This window comes from Delphinapterus leucas, chromosome 14 (assembly GCF_059928025.1).
Source record: "Delphinapterus leucas isolate spDelLeu-1000000601 "Yukka" chromosome 14, BTC_Dleu_Yukka2, whole genome shotgun sequence".
Lineage (NCBI taxonomy): Eukaryota > Metazoa > Chordata > Mammalia > Artiodactyla > Monodontidae > Delphinapterus > Delphinapterus leucas.
The window spans coordinates 253,859-272,272 of record NC_143142.1 but is presented as its reverse complement, the minus strand read 5'-3'; the positions used below and the strand labels follow the sequence as shown (position 1 = coordinate 272,272).

General features: G+C 40.7%; 1 protein-coding gene across 7 annotated transcripts in view; it reads left to right on the top strand.

Annotated features, from left to right (window-relative positions):
- Nucleotides 1-318: 318 nt before the first annotated feature.
- The window catches only part of ZNF84 (zinc finger protein 84), a 36,545-nt gene continuing 18,449 nt past the window's right edge, over nucleotides 319-18,414 (top strand). The window contains exons 1-5 of one of the 7 annotated variants that reach the window (XM_022598220.3): nucleotides 319-487; nucleotides 2,109-2,166; nucleotides 5,283-5,469; nucleotides 16,375-16,501; nucleotides 17,327-17,422. In XM_022598220.3, coding sequence (XP_022453928.1) covers nucleotides 5,455-5,469; nucleotides 16,375-16,501; nucleotides 17,327-17,422 — 238 coding nt within the window. In that variant the 5' untranslated portion in view covers nucleotides 319-487; nucleotides 2,109-2,166; nucleotides 5,283-5,454. Of the gene's footprint in view, nucleotides 488-732; nucleotides 1,338-2,108; nucleotides 2,173-5,282; nucleotides 5,470-16,374; nucleotides 16,502-17,326; nucleotides 17,423-18,414 lie in introns of those variants that run through there. The other 6 variants (XM_089894290.1, XM_022598217.3, XM_089894289.1 and 3 more) reach the window with 6 other exon arrangements.

The following is an 18,414-nucleotide window of genomic DNA, read 5'->3' as shown; positions in this document are numbered from 1 at the left end:
TCATTTGTGTCACAGAGAATTTCGAATTTATTAACACAAAGCGGATTCTCATTCAATCTCCTATGTATTTGTGATTGTTCCTCTTTTTTCATCCTACCCTTCACTCTCTTTTTAAAAAAATTAGAGTGACTTATAATAACGCCCCCCACAGCCCTTGAATTATAAATTAACGTCCCTTTTTTTCTGCTTTACTATCTGCTTTTTTTTGTTTTCTTCAATTGAATTCTTAAGCCAATTCTCTATCACATCTGTCTACATACCTACCTATCTCTTATCAATCTGCCTGATTTGGATTCCCGGTCTTTTAAAAATCCTAATTCTTTACGTTTCCCCCGAACGCACGTTCCCACAGCTCGCTCTGGCGGCGGCCGCCCGGGTCTCTAGGCGACCAGCGCTCCTACGACGCCGCACGCCGCGTGCCGCGGAGCCTCCTGGGAAGTGTAGTTCGGAGGCTCTTCTCCGTCGCGCCGCGCAGCGCACGCAGCAGGTTTGGCCCTTCTCTTTGTCCACCGCCACGTGAGAGGCCAGTGGGCGCGTGTCCGCGTGCTCGTGCGTGCGCGCGGTCCCCCAGTCCAGCTCCGAGCCGTTGGGATCCCGCGGGTCCGCCCGGGTCGCGCAAAAGCTGGGGGCGGGGCGGTCACGTGGGTCCCGGTCCCGCGCGTCCGTGGTTCCGAGACCTTTTTTGCAGGTTCCGGGGCTGGATTCCTGTGGGGCGGGCGGCTGGGGCTGAGGGAGCCCGCGGGGGAGGGGCTGGGGGTCGTGCCAGGGTCGCCAGTGGGCGTCAGCGCTTGGGCCGGGGTCTCCGCGGCTGGGTTGCGGTGGGCACCGGTGGCCCCCGGGGTCGGGGGGAGGCCCTTCGTCCGCCGCGGCTGGTGCTCGTCGCGCCGGGGCCTCTCCTGCCAGGCCGGCTTGGAAAGGCGGTGCCTCCCCACGCGCGTCCCTGCGCGTCCCCGGCCGCGAGCCCTGGGCGGGCGCGGTCGGAGCGTCGGGACCCACGGCGGGTCGGGGAGCGTCCGGAGAGTGTCCGCGGCGTGACCCGGTTGCAGGGCCTGTGTCGCCCCTGCACCCTGGCTCGACCCAGCTCGCCTCTGCCTTTATCAGGAGGGTTTTTCCGAGGCTCCTCCACTAACGAGAACCCCCAAACAACTTCGACAGTAGCTGGCGGGGTGGGCACCGCGTTGGCTCAAGGCCTTGTCTCTGACCTGGACCCACGTCTGCCCCTTGGAACAACAGCCCACTCACGATTTCTGGGTCTCAGGCTTTTCATCTGAAAATGAGGGAATGGAAAGAAGTGACCTTTTCTGCCCTAGTCCGGTGGATTTTGCTGTCAACAAAACGTACATTAGTTTATTTTATTTATTATTTACTGTTTACTTTGTTTCAACCACGTGGTGCTGGACTGAAACTGCTTTGTTTGCCTGTTTTCTTGGGTTAAGGACTTTAAAATATATTCACTGTAGTTAATTTAGAGTATCTTGATAAACAGATTCAAATGAAAGTCATTCATGATCCCATCAACAGGAAACAGTCACTGCTAACATTTTGTGCATTTATTTTAGTCAAGAAACGTGTGTATGTTTTGAATACACCTTACGTGTTCCCTTTAAAAAAAAAAAACCAAAATTGGGAATATACTGCAAATCCTGCTTAAAGCCCTTAGAGTATATCACAGATATGTTAAGTTGAAATATTTTGTCCCAGGTGGGGAGTTTAAACTTACCAGGGGAGTTTTTTTCAACTTGCCCCTGAGAACTTATATTTCTCTTGTTATTCTCCTTAGTCTGCCCTGGTGCCGTCATACAGGGGACTGTGTCATGCATGTACTGGGACTATAAACAGGGACTCCCAAGGCCTTTGCCCACCCCTCCCAATACAGTTGTTGAGGGCCTGTGATCACAGGCTCTGGAGTGGGCTGCATGGGACCACTTCCTGTGTATGTCATCTGTTTTTGGCATGTTATTGAACTTCTGTGCCTTATTGCTTCTTCTGTGATGAGAACTGAATGCATCAAAAAAGACAGTACGGTGTGTAGAACATCTGGCACATAGTAGGTGTAAGTTAACGTTATTTTTTTCATTATTCTTTCCCTTTCCTTTGCAATTCCACAGAATTTGATGCTGAGTGGGAGCTACAGGATGATGATGAAGGTGCCCCTTCCTCCTGCAGGTAAATGTGAGTGCGTGGCAGGAAACTGCCGAGGTAAAGTCACACCCGTGAAGTTAAAAGAGGCCAAATTGTACAACGAAGGGCGGGCATAGGCTTCCATTTGCTGAAGGGACACATAAGAGTCAAGTGTAAGAGCATTCAGGGAGAACTTCTCCCTCCAGGGCCAACTTGCAAAAACATTTGTTTAAATTAAAGGAAAATAAGGTCCAATCTGTACTGTGCTGAGCAAGTAACATATCAGAAATATTTTAAAACTACCACACTGATGGCGTGTCACACTCCGTCCACCTCACATTCTCCTCAACTCTGTTCTCCGCAAAATCTGCCTCATTTTGACATAAGTGTCTCTACTCTTGATAAGTTTTTGCTGAAATCCAGCTAAACTTTACCAAATAGTTTTTGACAAAACTACAAAGGAAATTTAAAAATCACACTTTGAATTTGGCTGTCTGCTTAAGGAAATAGTTTGAATGTAAATGTAGTTTTATTTGTCAGAATGCCGGAGTTTTTATTACGTGAGATGACGTGAAAGCATAATGCAAAGGAAATGACATATTCACTGTAGGTATATTTTCCTTGTCTGGGGTGTGTGTGTGTGTGTGTGTGTGTGTGTGTTTATGTTATGATTGATTTTTCTTGAACCACTCAGAGTTTATTATGTTTTTTAATGGTTAAATTTATTGACTTTTTAAATAAAATTGTATGGCTTTTGCCTTTGTATCATGTGTTGGGGAGACATTTCCCCCAAAATTATACAAATATTCACTTGTGTTTTCTTTAGGTACTATCATGGTTTCCATTATTTTAAATTCTGATCCATCTGGAAGTACAGTTGACCCTTGAACAATACGGGTTTGAACTGCATGGGTCCACTTATATGCAGATTTTTTTCAATAAATACTACAGTACTATACGATCAGAGGTTGGTTGAATCTGCAGATATGGAACCTCTGATACAGAGGGCCAGCTATAAAATTAATTATATGAGGATTTTCGAATGAGCTGGCGGGTCGGTGCCCCTAACCCCCAAGTTGTTAAGGGTCAACTGTAGTTTGTTGTAATGTATGAGATAGATAACTAGCTTTATTTTCTCTCAAGTGTTAATCACTTCTGTTCATTAAGTAATCCAGTTTTACTTTGCGCGTGAAATGCCACATTTATTGCATGTAAATCCTGACATATTTGGACCATTATGCTTTATTTATCTATATATCTTTTCTGGAGGCAGTGTGAAATACTTTTTTGATAATATAATTTTATAATATACGTTAATATTACATGGGCCTGTTTACACTCATTATTTTGTATTTCCAAAAGTGTCCAAAGCTGTTCCTGAACCTTTTTTTTTCCAGGTGAACTTTAGAATTGCTTGTTAAAGAAAAGCTTTTTGAAATTGTGATTGGAGTTGACTAAAGATATAAATCATTCGGGGCTGACTTCTTTTTACTGTATGAAATCTTTCTGTCCCAGGACAGGACCAAATTTTGCGTGTACGAAGTCTCTTCTTACAGTCCTCATTGGTGTTCTTAGTTTGTTTCCTATGAACCTTACATATTTCTTGTCAAGTATATTTCTGCATGTTTTATGTATTTTTTTCTGTTATGCGTAGATTTGACTTTCTACCTTTTTATTTGTTTAAATAAGAAAGTTGTTGATATTAACAGAACTATGTCTGTTGATCTAGAAAGATGCTTTGCATAGCGGGAAGAAAACAAAAACAGTTTTTAAATGTGACCATATACCTCTTAAGAGTGGTTATGTGTGGTCATAGGTTATAGTTGTTTCTTATTTAGCTTACATACATTTCTAAGTTTTGCCATCATGTTTTACTTTTGTAATAATAATTATGGCTTATATTTGTTTAGTGCTGATGTGCACCAGCTCCAGCTCTAAGATGAGTATATTTTCACAATTTAAGATATATAAAGGAATCATTTCTTATGTAACCGGGAGGAACTTCAATATATGTTTCTGAGTTGGCACCGAAGGTTGAATCACAGGAAGACATGAAAGGGAAGAGCTTGGTGTTTTAAGTGCTGCTTTTTAGTCGTAGGGATGAGCAGGCTGTTCTTCATTTGTATTTCTGTGGAACTAAGGGGACCGAATGTCTGCATGGAAATAAGAGCTAATTCCAGGATATATGGTGTGTGTGTGTGTGTGTGTGTGTATACATATGTGTACATGAATACACACAAATGACATTATTTTGGTACTAAATACCTTGAAAAAGAGGTAGCAAGAAAGAGAAATAACATTCCATTTCTGATATTTAATAATTGTGCAATTATGGGCACATTCTAAGTCTCAGTTTTCTTTCTATAAGATGGAGATTTTGTTAAATGCCTTTTGGGTTGTCTGTGAGGGTTAAATTGTAAAGTGCTTAGTATTTTGTCTTATATATAGAAAGCACTCAGATGTTAGCTATTATTATTACAAGGAACTAGTCACTTTGCTTTTAATATCTTATTTATTCCTCAGAATCCCTGTGGCATTACATAATGATTAAAGAATAATCCTCCAGAAGTATGTAACCTCTGTGCATCAAACAACATAGCTTTATCATACAATCAACAGAATTGCACGGAAAAACTGACCAACCTGTAATCATATTGGGAGAGTTTAACACACTTCCTTCAGAAAATGATAGGATTGGCAGACATAAATTAGGAAAGTTATAGAAAATTTTAATAGGAAGCTAAGGCTCAGAAAAATGAGCCTTAGTTTCCTATTCGTTTTTCCCCAAAGTCACAAAGCCAGCAAAGGGAAAGGGTTGATTGAAACTCAGATCTGTTATAATACAAATCACATAAGCTTTCCAAAATTCCATCTGCCTAACACAGAGCTGTCATGTCCTTCACAGCACCTGTTCCGCACTGTCCTCAGTGCACACTGACTGGATCTCAGAATTACTTACTGCTGGTCCTTCTTTATTTGTGTGCAGAGACTTCTGCTGTTCTTTTACGTTACATTCTGTTTCTGTCCCTGGTAGTCCTGTTTCAGTTATATAGGAAACACACTCTGGCCTTAGATGATCATGAATTCCTAGTTCCTAGCAAGAGAGGAAAGGATTTTTGGTGCAGCGTGAATATACCAGTTGAAGTTCTTTTGTCCCCAAGTCCACAGATCCTGGTTCCACACAAATAAGCCTGCTCGTGTGAGATAAGAAACGCGTTCCCAGAAGCAGAAAGTCATTCCTAGTGTAAAAGACCTCACACCAGAGCTTCGGGGCAGAAGCAGAGGCTGCAGGACAGAACAAATCTCAGACTTGCTACTCATCTTGCAGCAGAAATGACCATGTTACAGGTGAGTTCATGTTTATTCCTCATTATTTTTCCAGGGAATTAGAAGAGGTGTGTAAGACTGCTAGTGAAAAAGGAAAGAATAAATGGTTAAGAAATCAGGGGAAAATACCCTCAGAATGGAAGATCCAAGTTGGGACAAAATTGAAGCAGCGATATGTTAACTATAGGGCCTCGAGAAATTCTTTTTTTTTTTTTTTGCGGTACGCGGGCCTCTCACTGTTGTGGCCTCTCCTGTTGCGGAGCACAGGCTCCGGATGCGCAGGCTCAGCGGCCATGGCTCACGGGCCCAGCCGCTCCACAGCATGTGGGATCTTCCCGGACCGGGGCACGAACCCGTGTCCCCTGCATCGGCAGGCAGACTCTCAACCACTGTGCCACCAGGAAAGCCCGAGAAATTCTTAAAGTTTCAATTTTTATAAGCCTTACTGTCCTACATAATTATTGAATTTGAGCTGTAAACTTGGTTCTCAAATTTTTGACAGGTGTAATGAGTACGTTTATATGAATTGCATTATCCAAAGGAAAAAGCAAACTGATTTTTCATAGAAAGTAAATGTTTCTTGGTCATTCCTTGGTGAAGCCTTTGAATAAATGATATAGTGGGTAATGTCCTTAGGAGAAAGATTGTAATAAATACATGGTATTATAGCCATTTTTCATAGTTTTCCACAGAGTGTGACCCACAGGGAAAATGCCAAAGCAGAATTTAGTCCCCGTAATTATTTAAATTATTTACCTCTTTAGTTGTGAAGCAGAATTCACATGGAGAAAAGTTCATAAAATATAAAAGTACAGCTTAATGTATTATTAAATGAATACCCATGAAGTCACCATTTCACTTCAAGAAATAGAGCATTCCCAGCCTAAATGAGGCCCTTCCTGTGCCCCCCTCCCAATCACAACTTCTCCCTCCTGACAGACGGAGCCAGGACTCCATCCTTTGTAACGATTTCCTTGCTTTTCTGTATAATTTTACTCCTAAGTGTTTATCCTTAAACACTGCCATTTGATTTTGTCTGCTGTTGTGTATACTCGTTTGTGTTTTGCTTCTGTCACTTAGCAATTGCAGCCTTCTCTCCAATTAAGGTAGCTTCTCAATATCACCAAATCCAGCCATTATCAAATATCCAGTTGTCTCATAAATTGTCCTCTGTTTGAATCAGAATCTAAGTAAAGTTCATACAGTGCAGTTGATTGATCTGCCTCTGAATCTTGGCTCTGCCTATTTTTTTCTGTCCAAACTATCTGTTGAGGAAGCCAGGCCGTTTATCTGTAGTTTCCCACGGTCTGAAGGCTTTGACTAAGTGGCGTGGTGGATAATGTCCTCGTTTGACTGATTAAACCCCCCAGTGTTGTTGGTGTGTTCTGCCATCTGTGTTTCCTGTGAACTGGTAGAGTCAGAGCTGCGCTTTCCAGTCCCGAAGCCACCGGCCACATATGACTGTTTGAACTTAAGTTAATTCAATTAAATCCCTTTGTCACAGTTGCCACGTTTCAAGTGCTCCGCAGCCACAGACTGGACAGCCACGAATTAGGTGGCACAGGTAAAGAAAATTTCCATCACCACAGGAAGTTCCACTTTGAGGCTTGATCAGATTTAAGTGTGACTTTTTGGCAAGAGTGCTTCAGAGATTGTGGTGGTACTTCTTTCAGGAGGTGCATAAAGCCCACTTGTCTCTCTTTGTCTTGCTGATGGCTTTATTCTCCTTATTTTTTTTGGTTGTGTTGGGTCTTAGTTGTGGCACACGGGCTCTTTGTTGAGGCATGTGGGATCTTTTTGTTAGGGCGCTCGGTCTGATCGGGTTTCTGTCTGGTTGTGCTGGGAAGGCTCCAGGGTGCGTGGGCTCTGTAGTTTGCAACATGAGGGCTCTCTCATTGAGGCGCATGAGCTCAGTAGTTGTGGCGCACGGGCTTAGTTGCTCCGTGGCACGTGGGATCTTGGTTCCTCGACCAGGGATCGAACCCGCGTCCACTGCATTGGAAGGCAGTTCTTTACCACTGGACCACCAGGGAAGTCCCTTGTTGATGGCTTTAAATGATCGTTGCCCAGATGGATTATTTCATTAGGGGCTGCAAAATGGTAACACCCTCCTTGTAACATTTCTTTGTTAACTAGAATGCAGCTTTCTAGCATGACAAGATATATCAAGGGTCAGTTTATACATTTTCTGCCCCAGAATTGCAATTAGTATCTTAAAATTTAGTCATTAGTTCTAAAAGTGTTTGTTGCCAAAACATGGAAATATACTAGATTTTTGCATATTGACTTGGTATTCAGGAACTTTGTAAGCCCATTTACTAATTCTAATAATTTTTCTTTAGATTTGGTTAGATTTTCCATGTTTATAAAAATATCAGCAATACTTTCTTTTAGTAAAAAGAAATTCCACTGACTTCCTAGTTTGATGAGACTTTCTGTAACAAATAATTGTTGATTATTTTTCAATTTTTGGTGTGTTCATTTGTTCTTTGTTTCATCTGTTTGTTCTTTTTCAAACTTTTATATTCTTATGAAATCTAGTCCTTCTTTTTGAAAACTGTAAACGTGCTTTTTAATCTAACTGTTGGATTTTTCTGTTATCTGTAGGTCTTGTTATATACATTCTTTCATTTACAGATATGCTTTCTCTGCATCTATCGAGGTGATATTATGTTTTTTCTTAATCTGTTAAAGTAGTAAATATCCGTGACTTTAAAAAAAAATGTTAAATCAACCTTGAATTTTTGGGATAAACTCCAGCTTGGTCTTGATATATTTTCTTCTTTATGTTTTGCTTAATATAGCAGTTTGGTAACATTTTAGGATTTTCACATCAGTGTTCATGTGTAAGTAGGCCTTTGCTTTTCCCTTCTTGCAATACCCTTATTGGATTTTGTTATCAAGGTCATGTTAGTATCAAAAGGTTTATCAAAAGTTGCTTCCATATTCTATAAGAGTTTAGTAAAATTGGAATTATTTCTGCATTAAATGTTTTCAGAATTAACTGGTAAAGCCATTTTTTTATGAGAAGATGTAAACTCAGGGAACCAGCGTTTTCCACATGACCAATGCATGAATTATAAAATCATTAGTGGGTAAATGATCCATTTAAGGAGGAAGATAAAACAATATATTTTAATGTAACAGTGTGAGAAGTTCATTGATATAGTTGAAGATTCTACATTGTAGCTTATCTCTGTGAGACCAGTTGATTAGTTTTGATGTTTATGAAAGAAGAATATCCACAATTAACTAATTCTAATTGTTGTAAGGTCTTTTGGATTTTCTTTATGCAGTCATACCATCTATGACAGTTTTACATCTTCCTTTCAATATTTATACTCTTTCCTTGCATTATATTGTACTGACCTCCTGGCCAGTACTGTACCTGCAGTACCTTGTGGACTAGAGGTGGCATTGGGAACACCCTTGCCTCGCCCTAGGCCTGCACTGTCCACTACATAGCACATCACAGCTGCTCACCTCTGACACCAGTCACCTGGAGTTAGTGCAGACTCTGCAGGGTGAGGGCACCATCCCCAACAAGAGTGCTTTCACTTCAGTTGCCAGCTGTAAGTTTTGGGGTCCCCAGGTCACCTGCACTTCTGACCAATAGGCTGCAAATTTGGGGGGTTCCTGTGACCCCCTCAGGTTCACTGCAATTGTTCACAGAACTTAGGAAAGTGCTATACTTAAAACTGCATTTTTTTTTTTTTTTTTGCTGTACACGGGCCTCTCACTGTTGTGGCCTCTCCCGTTGCAGAGCACAGGCTCTGGACGCGCAGTCTCAGTGGCCATGGCTCACGGGCCCAGCCCCTCCGCGGCATGTGGGATCTTCCCGGACTGGGGCACGAACCCGTGTCCCCTGCATCGGCAGGCGGACTCTCAACCACCGCACCACCAGGGAAGCCCCTGCAGTTTTATTATAAAGGACACAAGTTGGGATCAGCCAAATGAAGAGACACACAGGGTGAGGTCTGGCAGGGTCCCAAACATGGAGCTTCTGCGCCCTCTCCCCATGGAATCAGGGCACATCGCCCTCTTGGCCCATGTCTGTTTACCACCTAAGAAGCTAACATGAGGCAGCAGTATCCGGAGTTTTTACTGGGTATTCATTGTGTAGGTGTGATTGATAAAATCACAGCCATGTGACTGAACTCAGCCTCCAGCCTGAGTTCCAATTTGTTTATTTTTGCTTTTATTTGCATTACTTTAGGAGGCAGATCCAAAAAAATATTGCTGCGATTTATGTCAAAGAGTGTTCTGCCTGTGTTTTCCTGTAGGAATGTTATAGTATCTGGTCTCACATTTAGGTCTTTAATACATTTTGAGTTTATTTTTGTATATGGTTAGAGAACCTAATTTCATTCCTTTACATGTAATTGTCCAGTTTTCTTAGCACCACTTATTGAAGAGACTGTCTTTTCTCCATTGTATATTCTTGCCTCCTTTTTTGTAGATTAATTGACCATAAGTGTGTGGGTATATTTCTGGACTTTCTATCTTGTTCCATTGATCTATATGTCTCTTTCTGTGCCAGTACCATACTTTTTTGATTACTGTGGCTTTGTAGTATAGTCTGAAGTCAGGGAGCATGATTTGTCCAGCTCTGTTAAAGATTCTTTACTGGCTATTTGGGGTCTTTTGTGTTTCCATACAAATTTTAATACTAATTTGTTTTAGTTCTGTGAAAAATGCCACTGTTAATTTGATAGGGGTTGCACTGAAGCTGTAGATTGTCTTGGGTAGTATGGTCATTTTAACAATATTGACTTCTCCAATGCAAGAACATGGTATATATTTCCATCTGTTAATGTCACCTTCAATTTCTTTCATCAGCATCTTATAGTTTTCAGATTACAGGTCTTTGACCTCCTTAGGTAGGTTTATTTCTAGGTATTTTATTATTTGTGATGCGATGGTAAATGGGATTGTTTCCTTAATTTCTCTTTCTGATATTTTGTTGTTAGCATATAGAAATGCAAGAGATTTCTTTGTACTAATTTTGTATCCTGCAACTTTACTGCATTCACTGATGAGTTCTAGTAGTTTTCTGGAGGCATCTTTAGGACTTTCTATGTATAGTATCATGTCTTCTACAAACAGTGACAGATTTACTTCTTTTCCAGTTTGGATTTCTTTTATTTCTTTTTCTTCTCTGATTGCCGTGGCTAAGACTTCCAAAACTATGTTGACTAAAAGTGGTGAGAGTGGGCATCCTTGTCTTTTTCCTGATCTTAGAGGGGATACTTTCATCTTTTCACCATAGAGTATGATGTTAGCTGTGATTTTGTCATATATGGCCTTTATTATGTTGAGGTATGTTCCCCCTATGCCCACTTTTTGGAGAGTTTTTATCAAAGTGAATGTTGAACTTTATCAAACGTTTTTTCTATGTCTGTTGAGATGATCATGTCGTTTTTATTCTTCCATTTGTCAATGTGGTGTATCACATTGATTTGTGGATATTGAAAAATTCTTGTATCCCTGGGATAAAACCCCCTTGATCATGTTGTATGATCCTTTTACTGTTTTGTTGGATTTGGTTTGCTAGTATTTTGTTGAGGATTTTTGTGTCTATGTTCATCAGTGATATCGGCCTGTAATTCTCTTTTTCTGGTGACATCTTTGTCTGGTTTGGGTATCTGGGTGATCATGGTCTCATAGAATGAGTTTGGAAGTGTTCCTTCCTCTGAAGTTTTTTGGAATAGTTTCAGAAGAATGGGTATTAACTCTTCTCTAATGTTTGATAGAATTCACCTGTGAAGCCATCTGGTCCTGGACTTCTATTTATTGAGAGTTTTTAAATTACTGATTCAATTTCATTACTGGTAGTTGGTTCATATTTTCTATTTCTTCCTCGTTCAGTCTTGGGAGATTGTACCTTTCTAAGAATTTGTCCATTTCTTCTATGTTGTCCATTTTATTGGTATATAGTGGCATGTAGTATATACCTACATGCCTATGATCCTTTGTATTTCTATGGTGTTGGTTGTAACTTCTTTTTCATTTCTCATTTTATTGATTTGGGCGCTCTCCCGTTTTTTCCTGATGAATAATTTTATCTTTTCAAAGAACCAATTTTTAGTTTCGTTGATCTTTTCTATGTTTTTTTAGTCTCTGTTTTATTTCTGCTCTAATCTGTATGATTTCTTCCCTTCTACTAACTTTGGGTTTTGTTTTTCTTCCTCTAGTTACTTCAGGTGTAAGATTGGGTTGTTTATTTGAGATTTTTCTTGTTGCCTGAAGTAAGCTTGTATCATTATAAACTTCCCTCTTAGAACTGCTTTTGCTGCATCCCACAGGTTTTGGGTTGTCGTGTTTTTATTTTCATTTGTCTTTATGTATTTTTTCATTTCCTCTTTGAATTGTTCAGTAATCCGTTGATTGTTTAGTGACATGTTGTTTAGCCTCTACGTGCTTGTTTTTTTTGCCGTTTTTTTCTTGTAGTTGATTTCTAGCCTCAACAACATTGTGGTTGGAAAAGATGCTTGATATGACTTCAGTTTTCTTAAATTTACCCAGCTTGTTTTGTGGTCTAGCATGTAGTCTGGAGAATGTTCCATGTGCTTTTGAAAAGATTGTATATTCTGCTGCTTTTGAACGGAATGCTCTGTATATATCAATTAAATCCATTTGGTCTAATGTGTTCTTTAGGGCCAGTGTTTCCTTATTGATTTTTTTAGTCTAGATGATCTGTCCATTGATGTAAGTGGGCTGTTAAAGTCCCCTACTATTGTTGTGCTACTGTCGATTTCTTCTTTTATGTCTGTTAATATTTGCATTATATATTGAGGTGTTCCTACGTTAGGTGCATATGTATTTACAATTGTTATATCTTCTTTTTGGATTGGTCCCTTGATCATGATGTAGTGTCCTTTTTTGTCTCTTGTAACAGTCTTTATTTTAAAGTCTATTTTGTCTGATATAAGTATTACTACTCTGGCTTTCTTTTGATTTCCATTTGTGTGGAATACCTTTTTTCATCCCCTCACTTTAAGTCTGTGTGTGTCCCTAGATCTGAAGTGGGTCTCTTGTAGACAGTATGTATATGGGTCTTGTTTTTTTTTTTATCCATGCAGCCACTCTGTGCCTTTTGATTGGAGCATTTAGTCCATTTACACTTAAGGTAGTTATCAATATGTTTGCTCTTATTGCCATTTTGTTAATTGTTTTGGATTTGTTTTTGTAGGTCTTTTTTTCCCCTTCTTTTGTTCTCGTCTCCTGTGATTTGATGACTGTCTTTAGTGTTATGCTTGGATTCCTTTTTCTTTTTTGTGTGTGTATCTATTATAGATTTTTTGGTTTGCAGTTACCATGAGGTTTTTGTATATCAGACTGTATATATGATTGTTTTAAGTTGCTGATCTTTTAATTTCAAATGCATTTAAAAACCCCTGCATTTGGGGGCTTCCCTGGTGGTGCAGTGGTTGAGAGTCTGCCTGCCGATGCAGGGGACACGGGTTCGTGCCCCGGTCTGGGAGGATCCCACATGCCACGGAGCGGCTGGGCCCGTGAGCGATAGCCGCTGAGACTGCGTGTCCGGAGCCTGTGCTCCACAATGGGATAGGCCACAACAGTGAGAGGCCCATGTACCACAAAAAAAAACCCACCCTGCATTTGTATTCTCCTCCCCTCATGATTACTGTTGTTGATATCATATTTTACATCTAATTGTTTTATGTATCCCTTAACTGCTTGTTGTGGATATAAATGATTTTACTACTTTTGTATTTTAACCTTCCTACTAGCTTTGTGTGTAGATGATTTCCTCCCTTTACTGTGTGTTTGCCTTTACTGGTGAGCTTTTTTGTTTGACAATTTTCTTGCTTCTAGTTGTAACCACTTCTTTTTCACCTAAAAATGTTCCTTTTACATTTGTTGTAAAGCTGGTTTGGTGGGGCTGAATTCTTTTAGCTTTTGTTTGTGAAGCTTTTGATTTGTCCGTCAAATCTGAACAAGAGTGTTGCTGGGTAGAGTATTCTTGTTTGTAGGTTTTTCCCTTTCATCACTTTAAATATATCATGCCATATATGGCCTGCTGAAAAATCTGGTCTGCTGAAAAATCAGCTCATAGTCTTATGGGAGTTCCCTTGTATGTTATTTTTTGCTTTTCCCTTAATGCTTTTAATATTCTCTCTTCATCTTTATTTTTTGTCAGTTTGATTACAGTGTGTCTTGGTGTGTCCCTTTTTGGGTTTATCCTTTATGGGACTCTCTGCACTTCTTGGCTTAGGTGACTGTTTCTTTTCCCAGGTTAGGGACATTTTCAGCTGTTATCTTTTCAAATATTTTCTCAGGTCCTCTCTCTCTTCTCCTCTGGGATCATGTACAAGTTTTTGTATGAGCATGTATCTATTTGTCTTGGGTACATACCTAAGAGTGTAATTGCTGGGTTGTATGGTAAAATTATATTTAACTTTTAAAGAAGTTGCCACAGTTCCAGTGTCTGAACGTTTTATATTTCTCCCAGTATGAAGTTCTAGTTTCTCCACAACTTTTTGAACACTTGTTATTGTGTCTTTTTGATTATAGTCATTCTAGTGAACATGAAGTCGTGTCTCATTGTGGTTTTAATATGCATTTCCTTAATAAGTAATGATGTTGGTCATCATTTCATGTGCATATTAGCCATTTCTGTATCTTCTGTATTAAAATGTATTCAAATATTCTGCCTGTTTTTTAATTGGGTTACTTATCTTTTATTATTGAGTTTTTAAAATAAGCTCTTGGGTCAAGTTCTTTATCAGAAATAGGATCTACAAATAATTTTTTTCAGTCTGTGGCTTGTCATTTCATTTTTCAATTACATTGGTTGAAGTGCAAAGTTTTAAATTTTATTTTGCCACTTCAATAGGAATGTAGAAACCTCACCACTGTCTAGGCCCCTCACCCTCTTTCCTTTATATCGTAACTGTGTTACACAGTTACACCTGTATACACTGAAAACTCCATCAGAAAACATTACGATTTTTGTTGTCAACCATGAAACATTTAAAGAACTGAAAAGGAGAATAGTGTATTTTATTTGCCCATATATTTTCCATTTCTGTTCTTTCTTCTCGATTTTTTTAAGTTGCCTTCTGCTATCATGTCCATCTGAAGATTTTCCATTAGTAAATCTTTTAGAGCAAGTCTGCTACCCTTGAATTCTCTTAGTTTTTCTTCATAAGAAAGTATTATCACACTATTCCTTTTTCTTAATATAAATTTATTTATTTTACTTTATTTATTTTTGGCTGCATTGGGTCTTCGTTGCTGCACACAGGCTTTCTCTAGTTGTGGTAAGTGGGGGCTTCTCTTCATTGCGGAGCGCAGGCTTCTCATTGCGGTGGCTTCTCTTGTGGAACACGGGCTCTAGGTGCTCGGGCTTCAGTAGTTGAGGCACACGGGCTCAGTAGTTGTGGCACACGGGCTCAGTAGTTGTGGCTTGCAGGCTCTAGAGCTCAGGCTCAGTAGTTGTGGCGCATGGGCTTAGTTGCTACGCGGCATGTGGGATCTTCCTGGACCAGGGACTGAACCCACATCCCTTGCATTGGCAGGTGGATTCTTAACCCCTGCACCACCAGGGAAGTCCCTGTCATACTATTCCTGATGAATATTTAAGCTGGCTACAGAATTGTGGCTTAGCAGGTCTTTCCTTTCAGCACTTTCTTCTGGCCTCTTTGCTATTTAATAAGACATTTGCAGTCATTTGAATCACTGTTCCCTATAAGTGATGTGATTTTGTCTTCATCTTGTAGCAGTTTGGTTGTGATGTGATTGGTCATGGATTTCTTTGTTTATCCAGTTGGGGGGTTCACTGAGCTTGTTGAATTTGCAGGCTTATATCTTTTGCCAAATTTGGGGGAGGATTTAGCCTCATTTAGCCCATTTCTTGAAACTTTTTTTCCACCATGCTCTTTCTTTTCTCTTTCTGGGACTCCCATGACATGCATTTGCTTTGTCTTGCAGTGACCTGAGCTCTGTCCATTCTCAAGTTTTTCTCTCTTGGTTGTTCAAAATGGATACTTTATATGGACTATCTTTCAGATTCCCTTGCTACTCTCAAAGTCTGTGGTGTGCTGTTTCTTATTTTCTGATGGTATTCTGGATTTTTAAAAGAGTGTTTGTGCTTTCTTGTCGTCTTAGGAGACTTTGGGACAGAAATCCATCTTGATCTAAAATCCAGATACCTTTCTAAAAGTTAAATTTGGTTGTATCACTTCCATCCTGTAAAAGCTCTAGTGGCTAACTGTCAACAGCAAGAAGGTGGTGTGGTCACCACGTCTGCCCTGCCTCCACTGTGGCCTGCAGTCCAGTTACTACCCCACGCCCTGTGACCTTGTCTGACTGAACTGTTTGTATCACCTCAGCCCCAGCAGTGCGGGGCCCCATATTGGAGTTGCTGTCTCTCAGAATGCTTTTGCATCCCCTCTTCTGTAGAAAGCACTACTAATTTCCTAAAACTCCTTTCAAGCTTCACCTCTTCAATAGAGGCTGATGTGACCACAAGTGGAGTGCCATGCTCCCTGCTCCTGACCCATGTCATGCCCTCCCTGTCTTTCTGTCTCAGCTCTTAAAGCAGTTTCTTTTATTTATAGGTGTACATGTTTGCAGCTGTCTACAAACTGAGCAGTTTCTTAGGATACTATTTTATTATCTGTCTTTCACTGCCATCTCTTCTGGTGTCAGATTTGAGGTTCAGTAAATATTTTGTTGGTGGTTTGGAAGATTTAAAGTCGTGTATTTCAGTTCTCATGTAAGTGGAAGGATGAAAGAATGCATAATGACATTTTATCTTACAAAATAAGAGTGCAAAAGTAGGGACCCAGTAGACATTCTGTAACTTGCCTTGGTGAGAATGATGTGCTCAAGCTCTGGTACTTCTTTCCCACATCACCTAGTGAAAGCTGCTTCTGATTCACTGGGATTGTGCTCTTACAGGGGTCGTTCTCATTTGAAGATTTATCTGTGGACTTCACCCAGAAGGAATGGCAACTACTGGCCCCCTGTCAGAAGGACTTATACAAGGATGTCATGTTGGAGAACTATAGCAGCCTTGTGTCACTAGGTAAGAGAAGCTGCCTAGGAATTCCCTGGCGGTCCAGCAGTTAGGACTCTGTGCTTCGACTGCAGGGGGCAAAAGTTTGATCCCTGTTTGGGGAACTAAGATCCTGCAAGCCATGAGTGTGGCCAAAAAAAGGAAAAAAAAAAAAAAAAAAAAAAAGGAAACTTGCCCAGAGGACCTCATTATTGTGTCTAGTACCTGCTTGTTCTTTTTTAGTTGCTGAGAGCTCTGGGACCTCCAAATTTTTTAATGATTTTGGACCTAAATTTAGGAGATCAAAGTTCTTGGACTGTGACTCCAGGGAAAGTATTTGGATCTCACCTTCCAATAATGAAGTCTTAATTTCATTGTGCAGCCTCTGAAGTTAATAGTAACAGTGGTAGTTGTAACTCCTGAAGCGTGTAATTAACTGTATTTCACATATCGTGCATATATTGGCTCACTTAATCATAAGAGCAATCCTATGTGGCAGGTGTGTTACTTTCCTTGTTTTCTTTCTTTAATGAGGAAATTGAGGCAAAGGAGGTTAAGTAACTTTCGCAAGGACTGACAGCTAGTAAATGAAAGAGCCCGGATTTGAACCCAGGCAAACCAGCTACAGAGTTTCTGAATGGTGTATGGTTTTGGACTTGAATTATAGAAGTCAAAGATTCTTAGACCTTATTAGCCACTGGGAAGACCATTACCTTTCCTCTGAGAATTACTTACTCTGTTGGTATTCAGATGGGTGGCTTCACTGGGTCAACTAATGCCAACCCTTGCTCATTCTTCAGAGGCCCCAGAGGTCAAGCAGTGGGGGCCAAGGCCTTTGTCATTTCCCCTGAACAGGGTATGAAGTTATGAAACCTGGTGTCATCCTCAAGTTGGAGCACGGAGAAGAGCCGTGGACAGGAGATGGAGAAATTCCAGGTTCAGACTCTTCAGGTGAGTGTTTGAGGACCAGACCGAGGGGAGAAGGTGGAAGTTCAGTCTCAGCTGGGTACGGGTCGGTATCTTTGAAACGTGCCTTAGAGAGCTCTTCTCAAAATCTCCAACCTTTGATGGCGATTCAGAACAGTTGATGTGAGCTACTCAGGTAAAGCACATTTACATGTGGCTTCTTTGCTCATAGCTTGAAGTGAAATATTTCCAGCTGGTCTGGGCCATGATGTTATTCCCTGTCTGTCACATCTGGGACTTTGACTTCTCGTTAGGTGTTCTGTCCCCTGATGTGGTTAAGCCTCTTTTGTCCTCCCTCCTTCTGTGATCAGAGACACCTGTGCTTGTCCATCAGGGCTTTATTTTCCCTCACTTTGGGCATCTCTGGCATGAAGCGCTCTCTGTTCAGTCTCATTGTCAGAAAATGGATTTTCGTTCCTCCCAAACCATTGGTCCATTTCTTCCCTTTTTTTTTTAAAGGAATGTAGCACGATCATTTTTTTTTTTTTAATTTTTTAACAAATTTATTTATTTGTTTATTTTTGGCTGCGTTGGGTCTTCATTGCTGCACGTGGGCTTTCTCTAGTTGCGGAGAGCGAGGGCTTCTCTTCGTTGCAGTGCACAGGCTTCTCATTGTGGTGGCTTCTCTTGTTACGGAGCATGGGCTCTAGGTGCGCAGGCTTCAGTAGTTGTGACATGTGGGCTCAGTAGTTGTGGCTTGAAGGCTCAGGAGTTGTGGTGCACAGACTTAGTTGCTTAGTTGATCCCATGGCATGTGGGATCTTCCCAGACCAGGGCTCAAACCCGTGTCCCGTGCACTGGCAGACAGATTCTTAACCACTGTGCCACCAGGGAAGTCCCATCTTCCCTTTTTAAATTAGGCTCCGGTGTGCTTTTTCTGGGGCTTAGACACCATGGAGTACCTGGAATTATCTCTTCCTAACATGTTTTCTTATTATTTAAGTTTTTTGCCCTTTGGAAAACATCTTTTTAAAGAC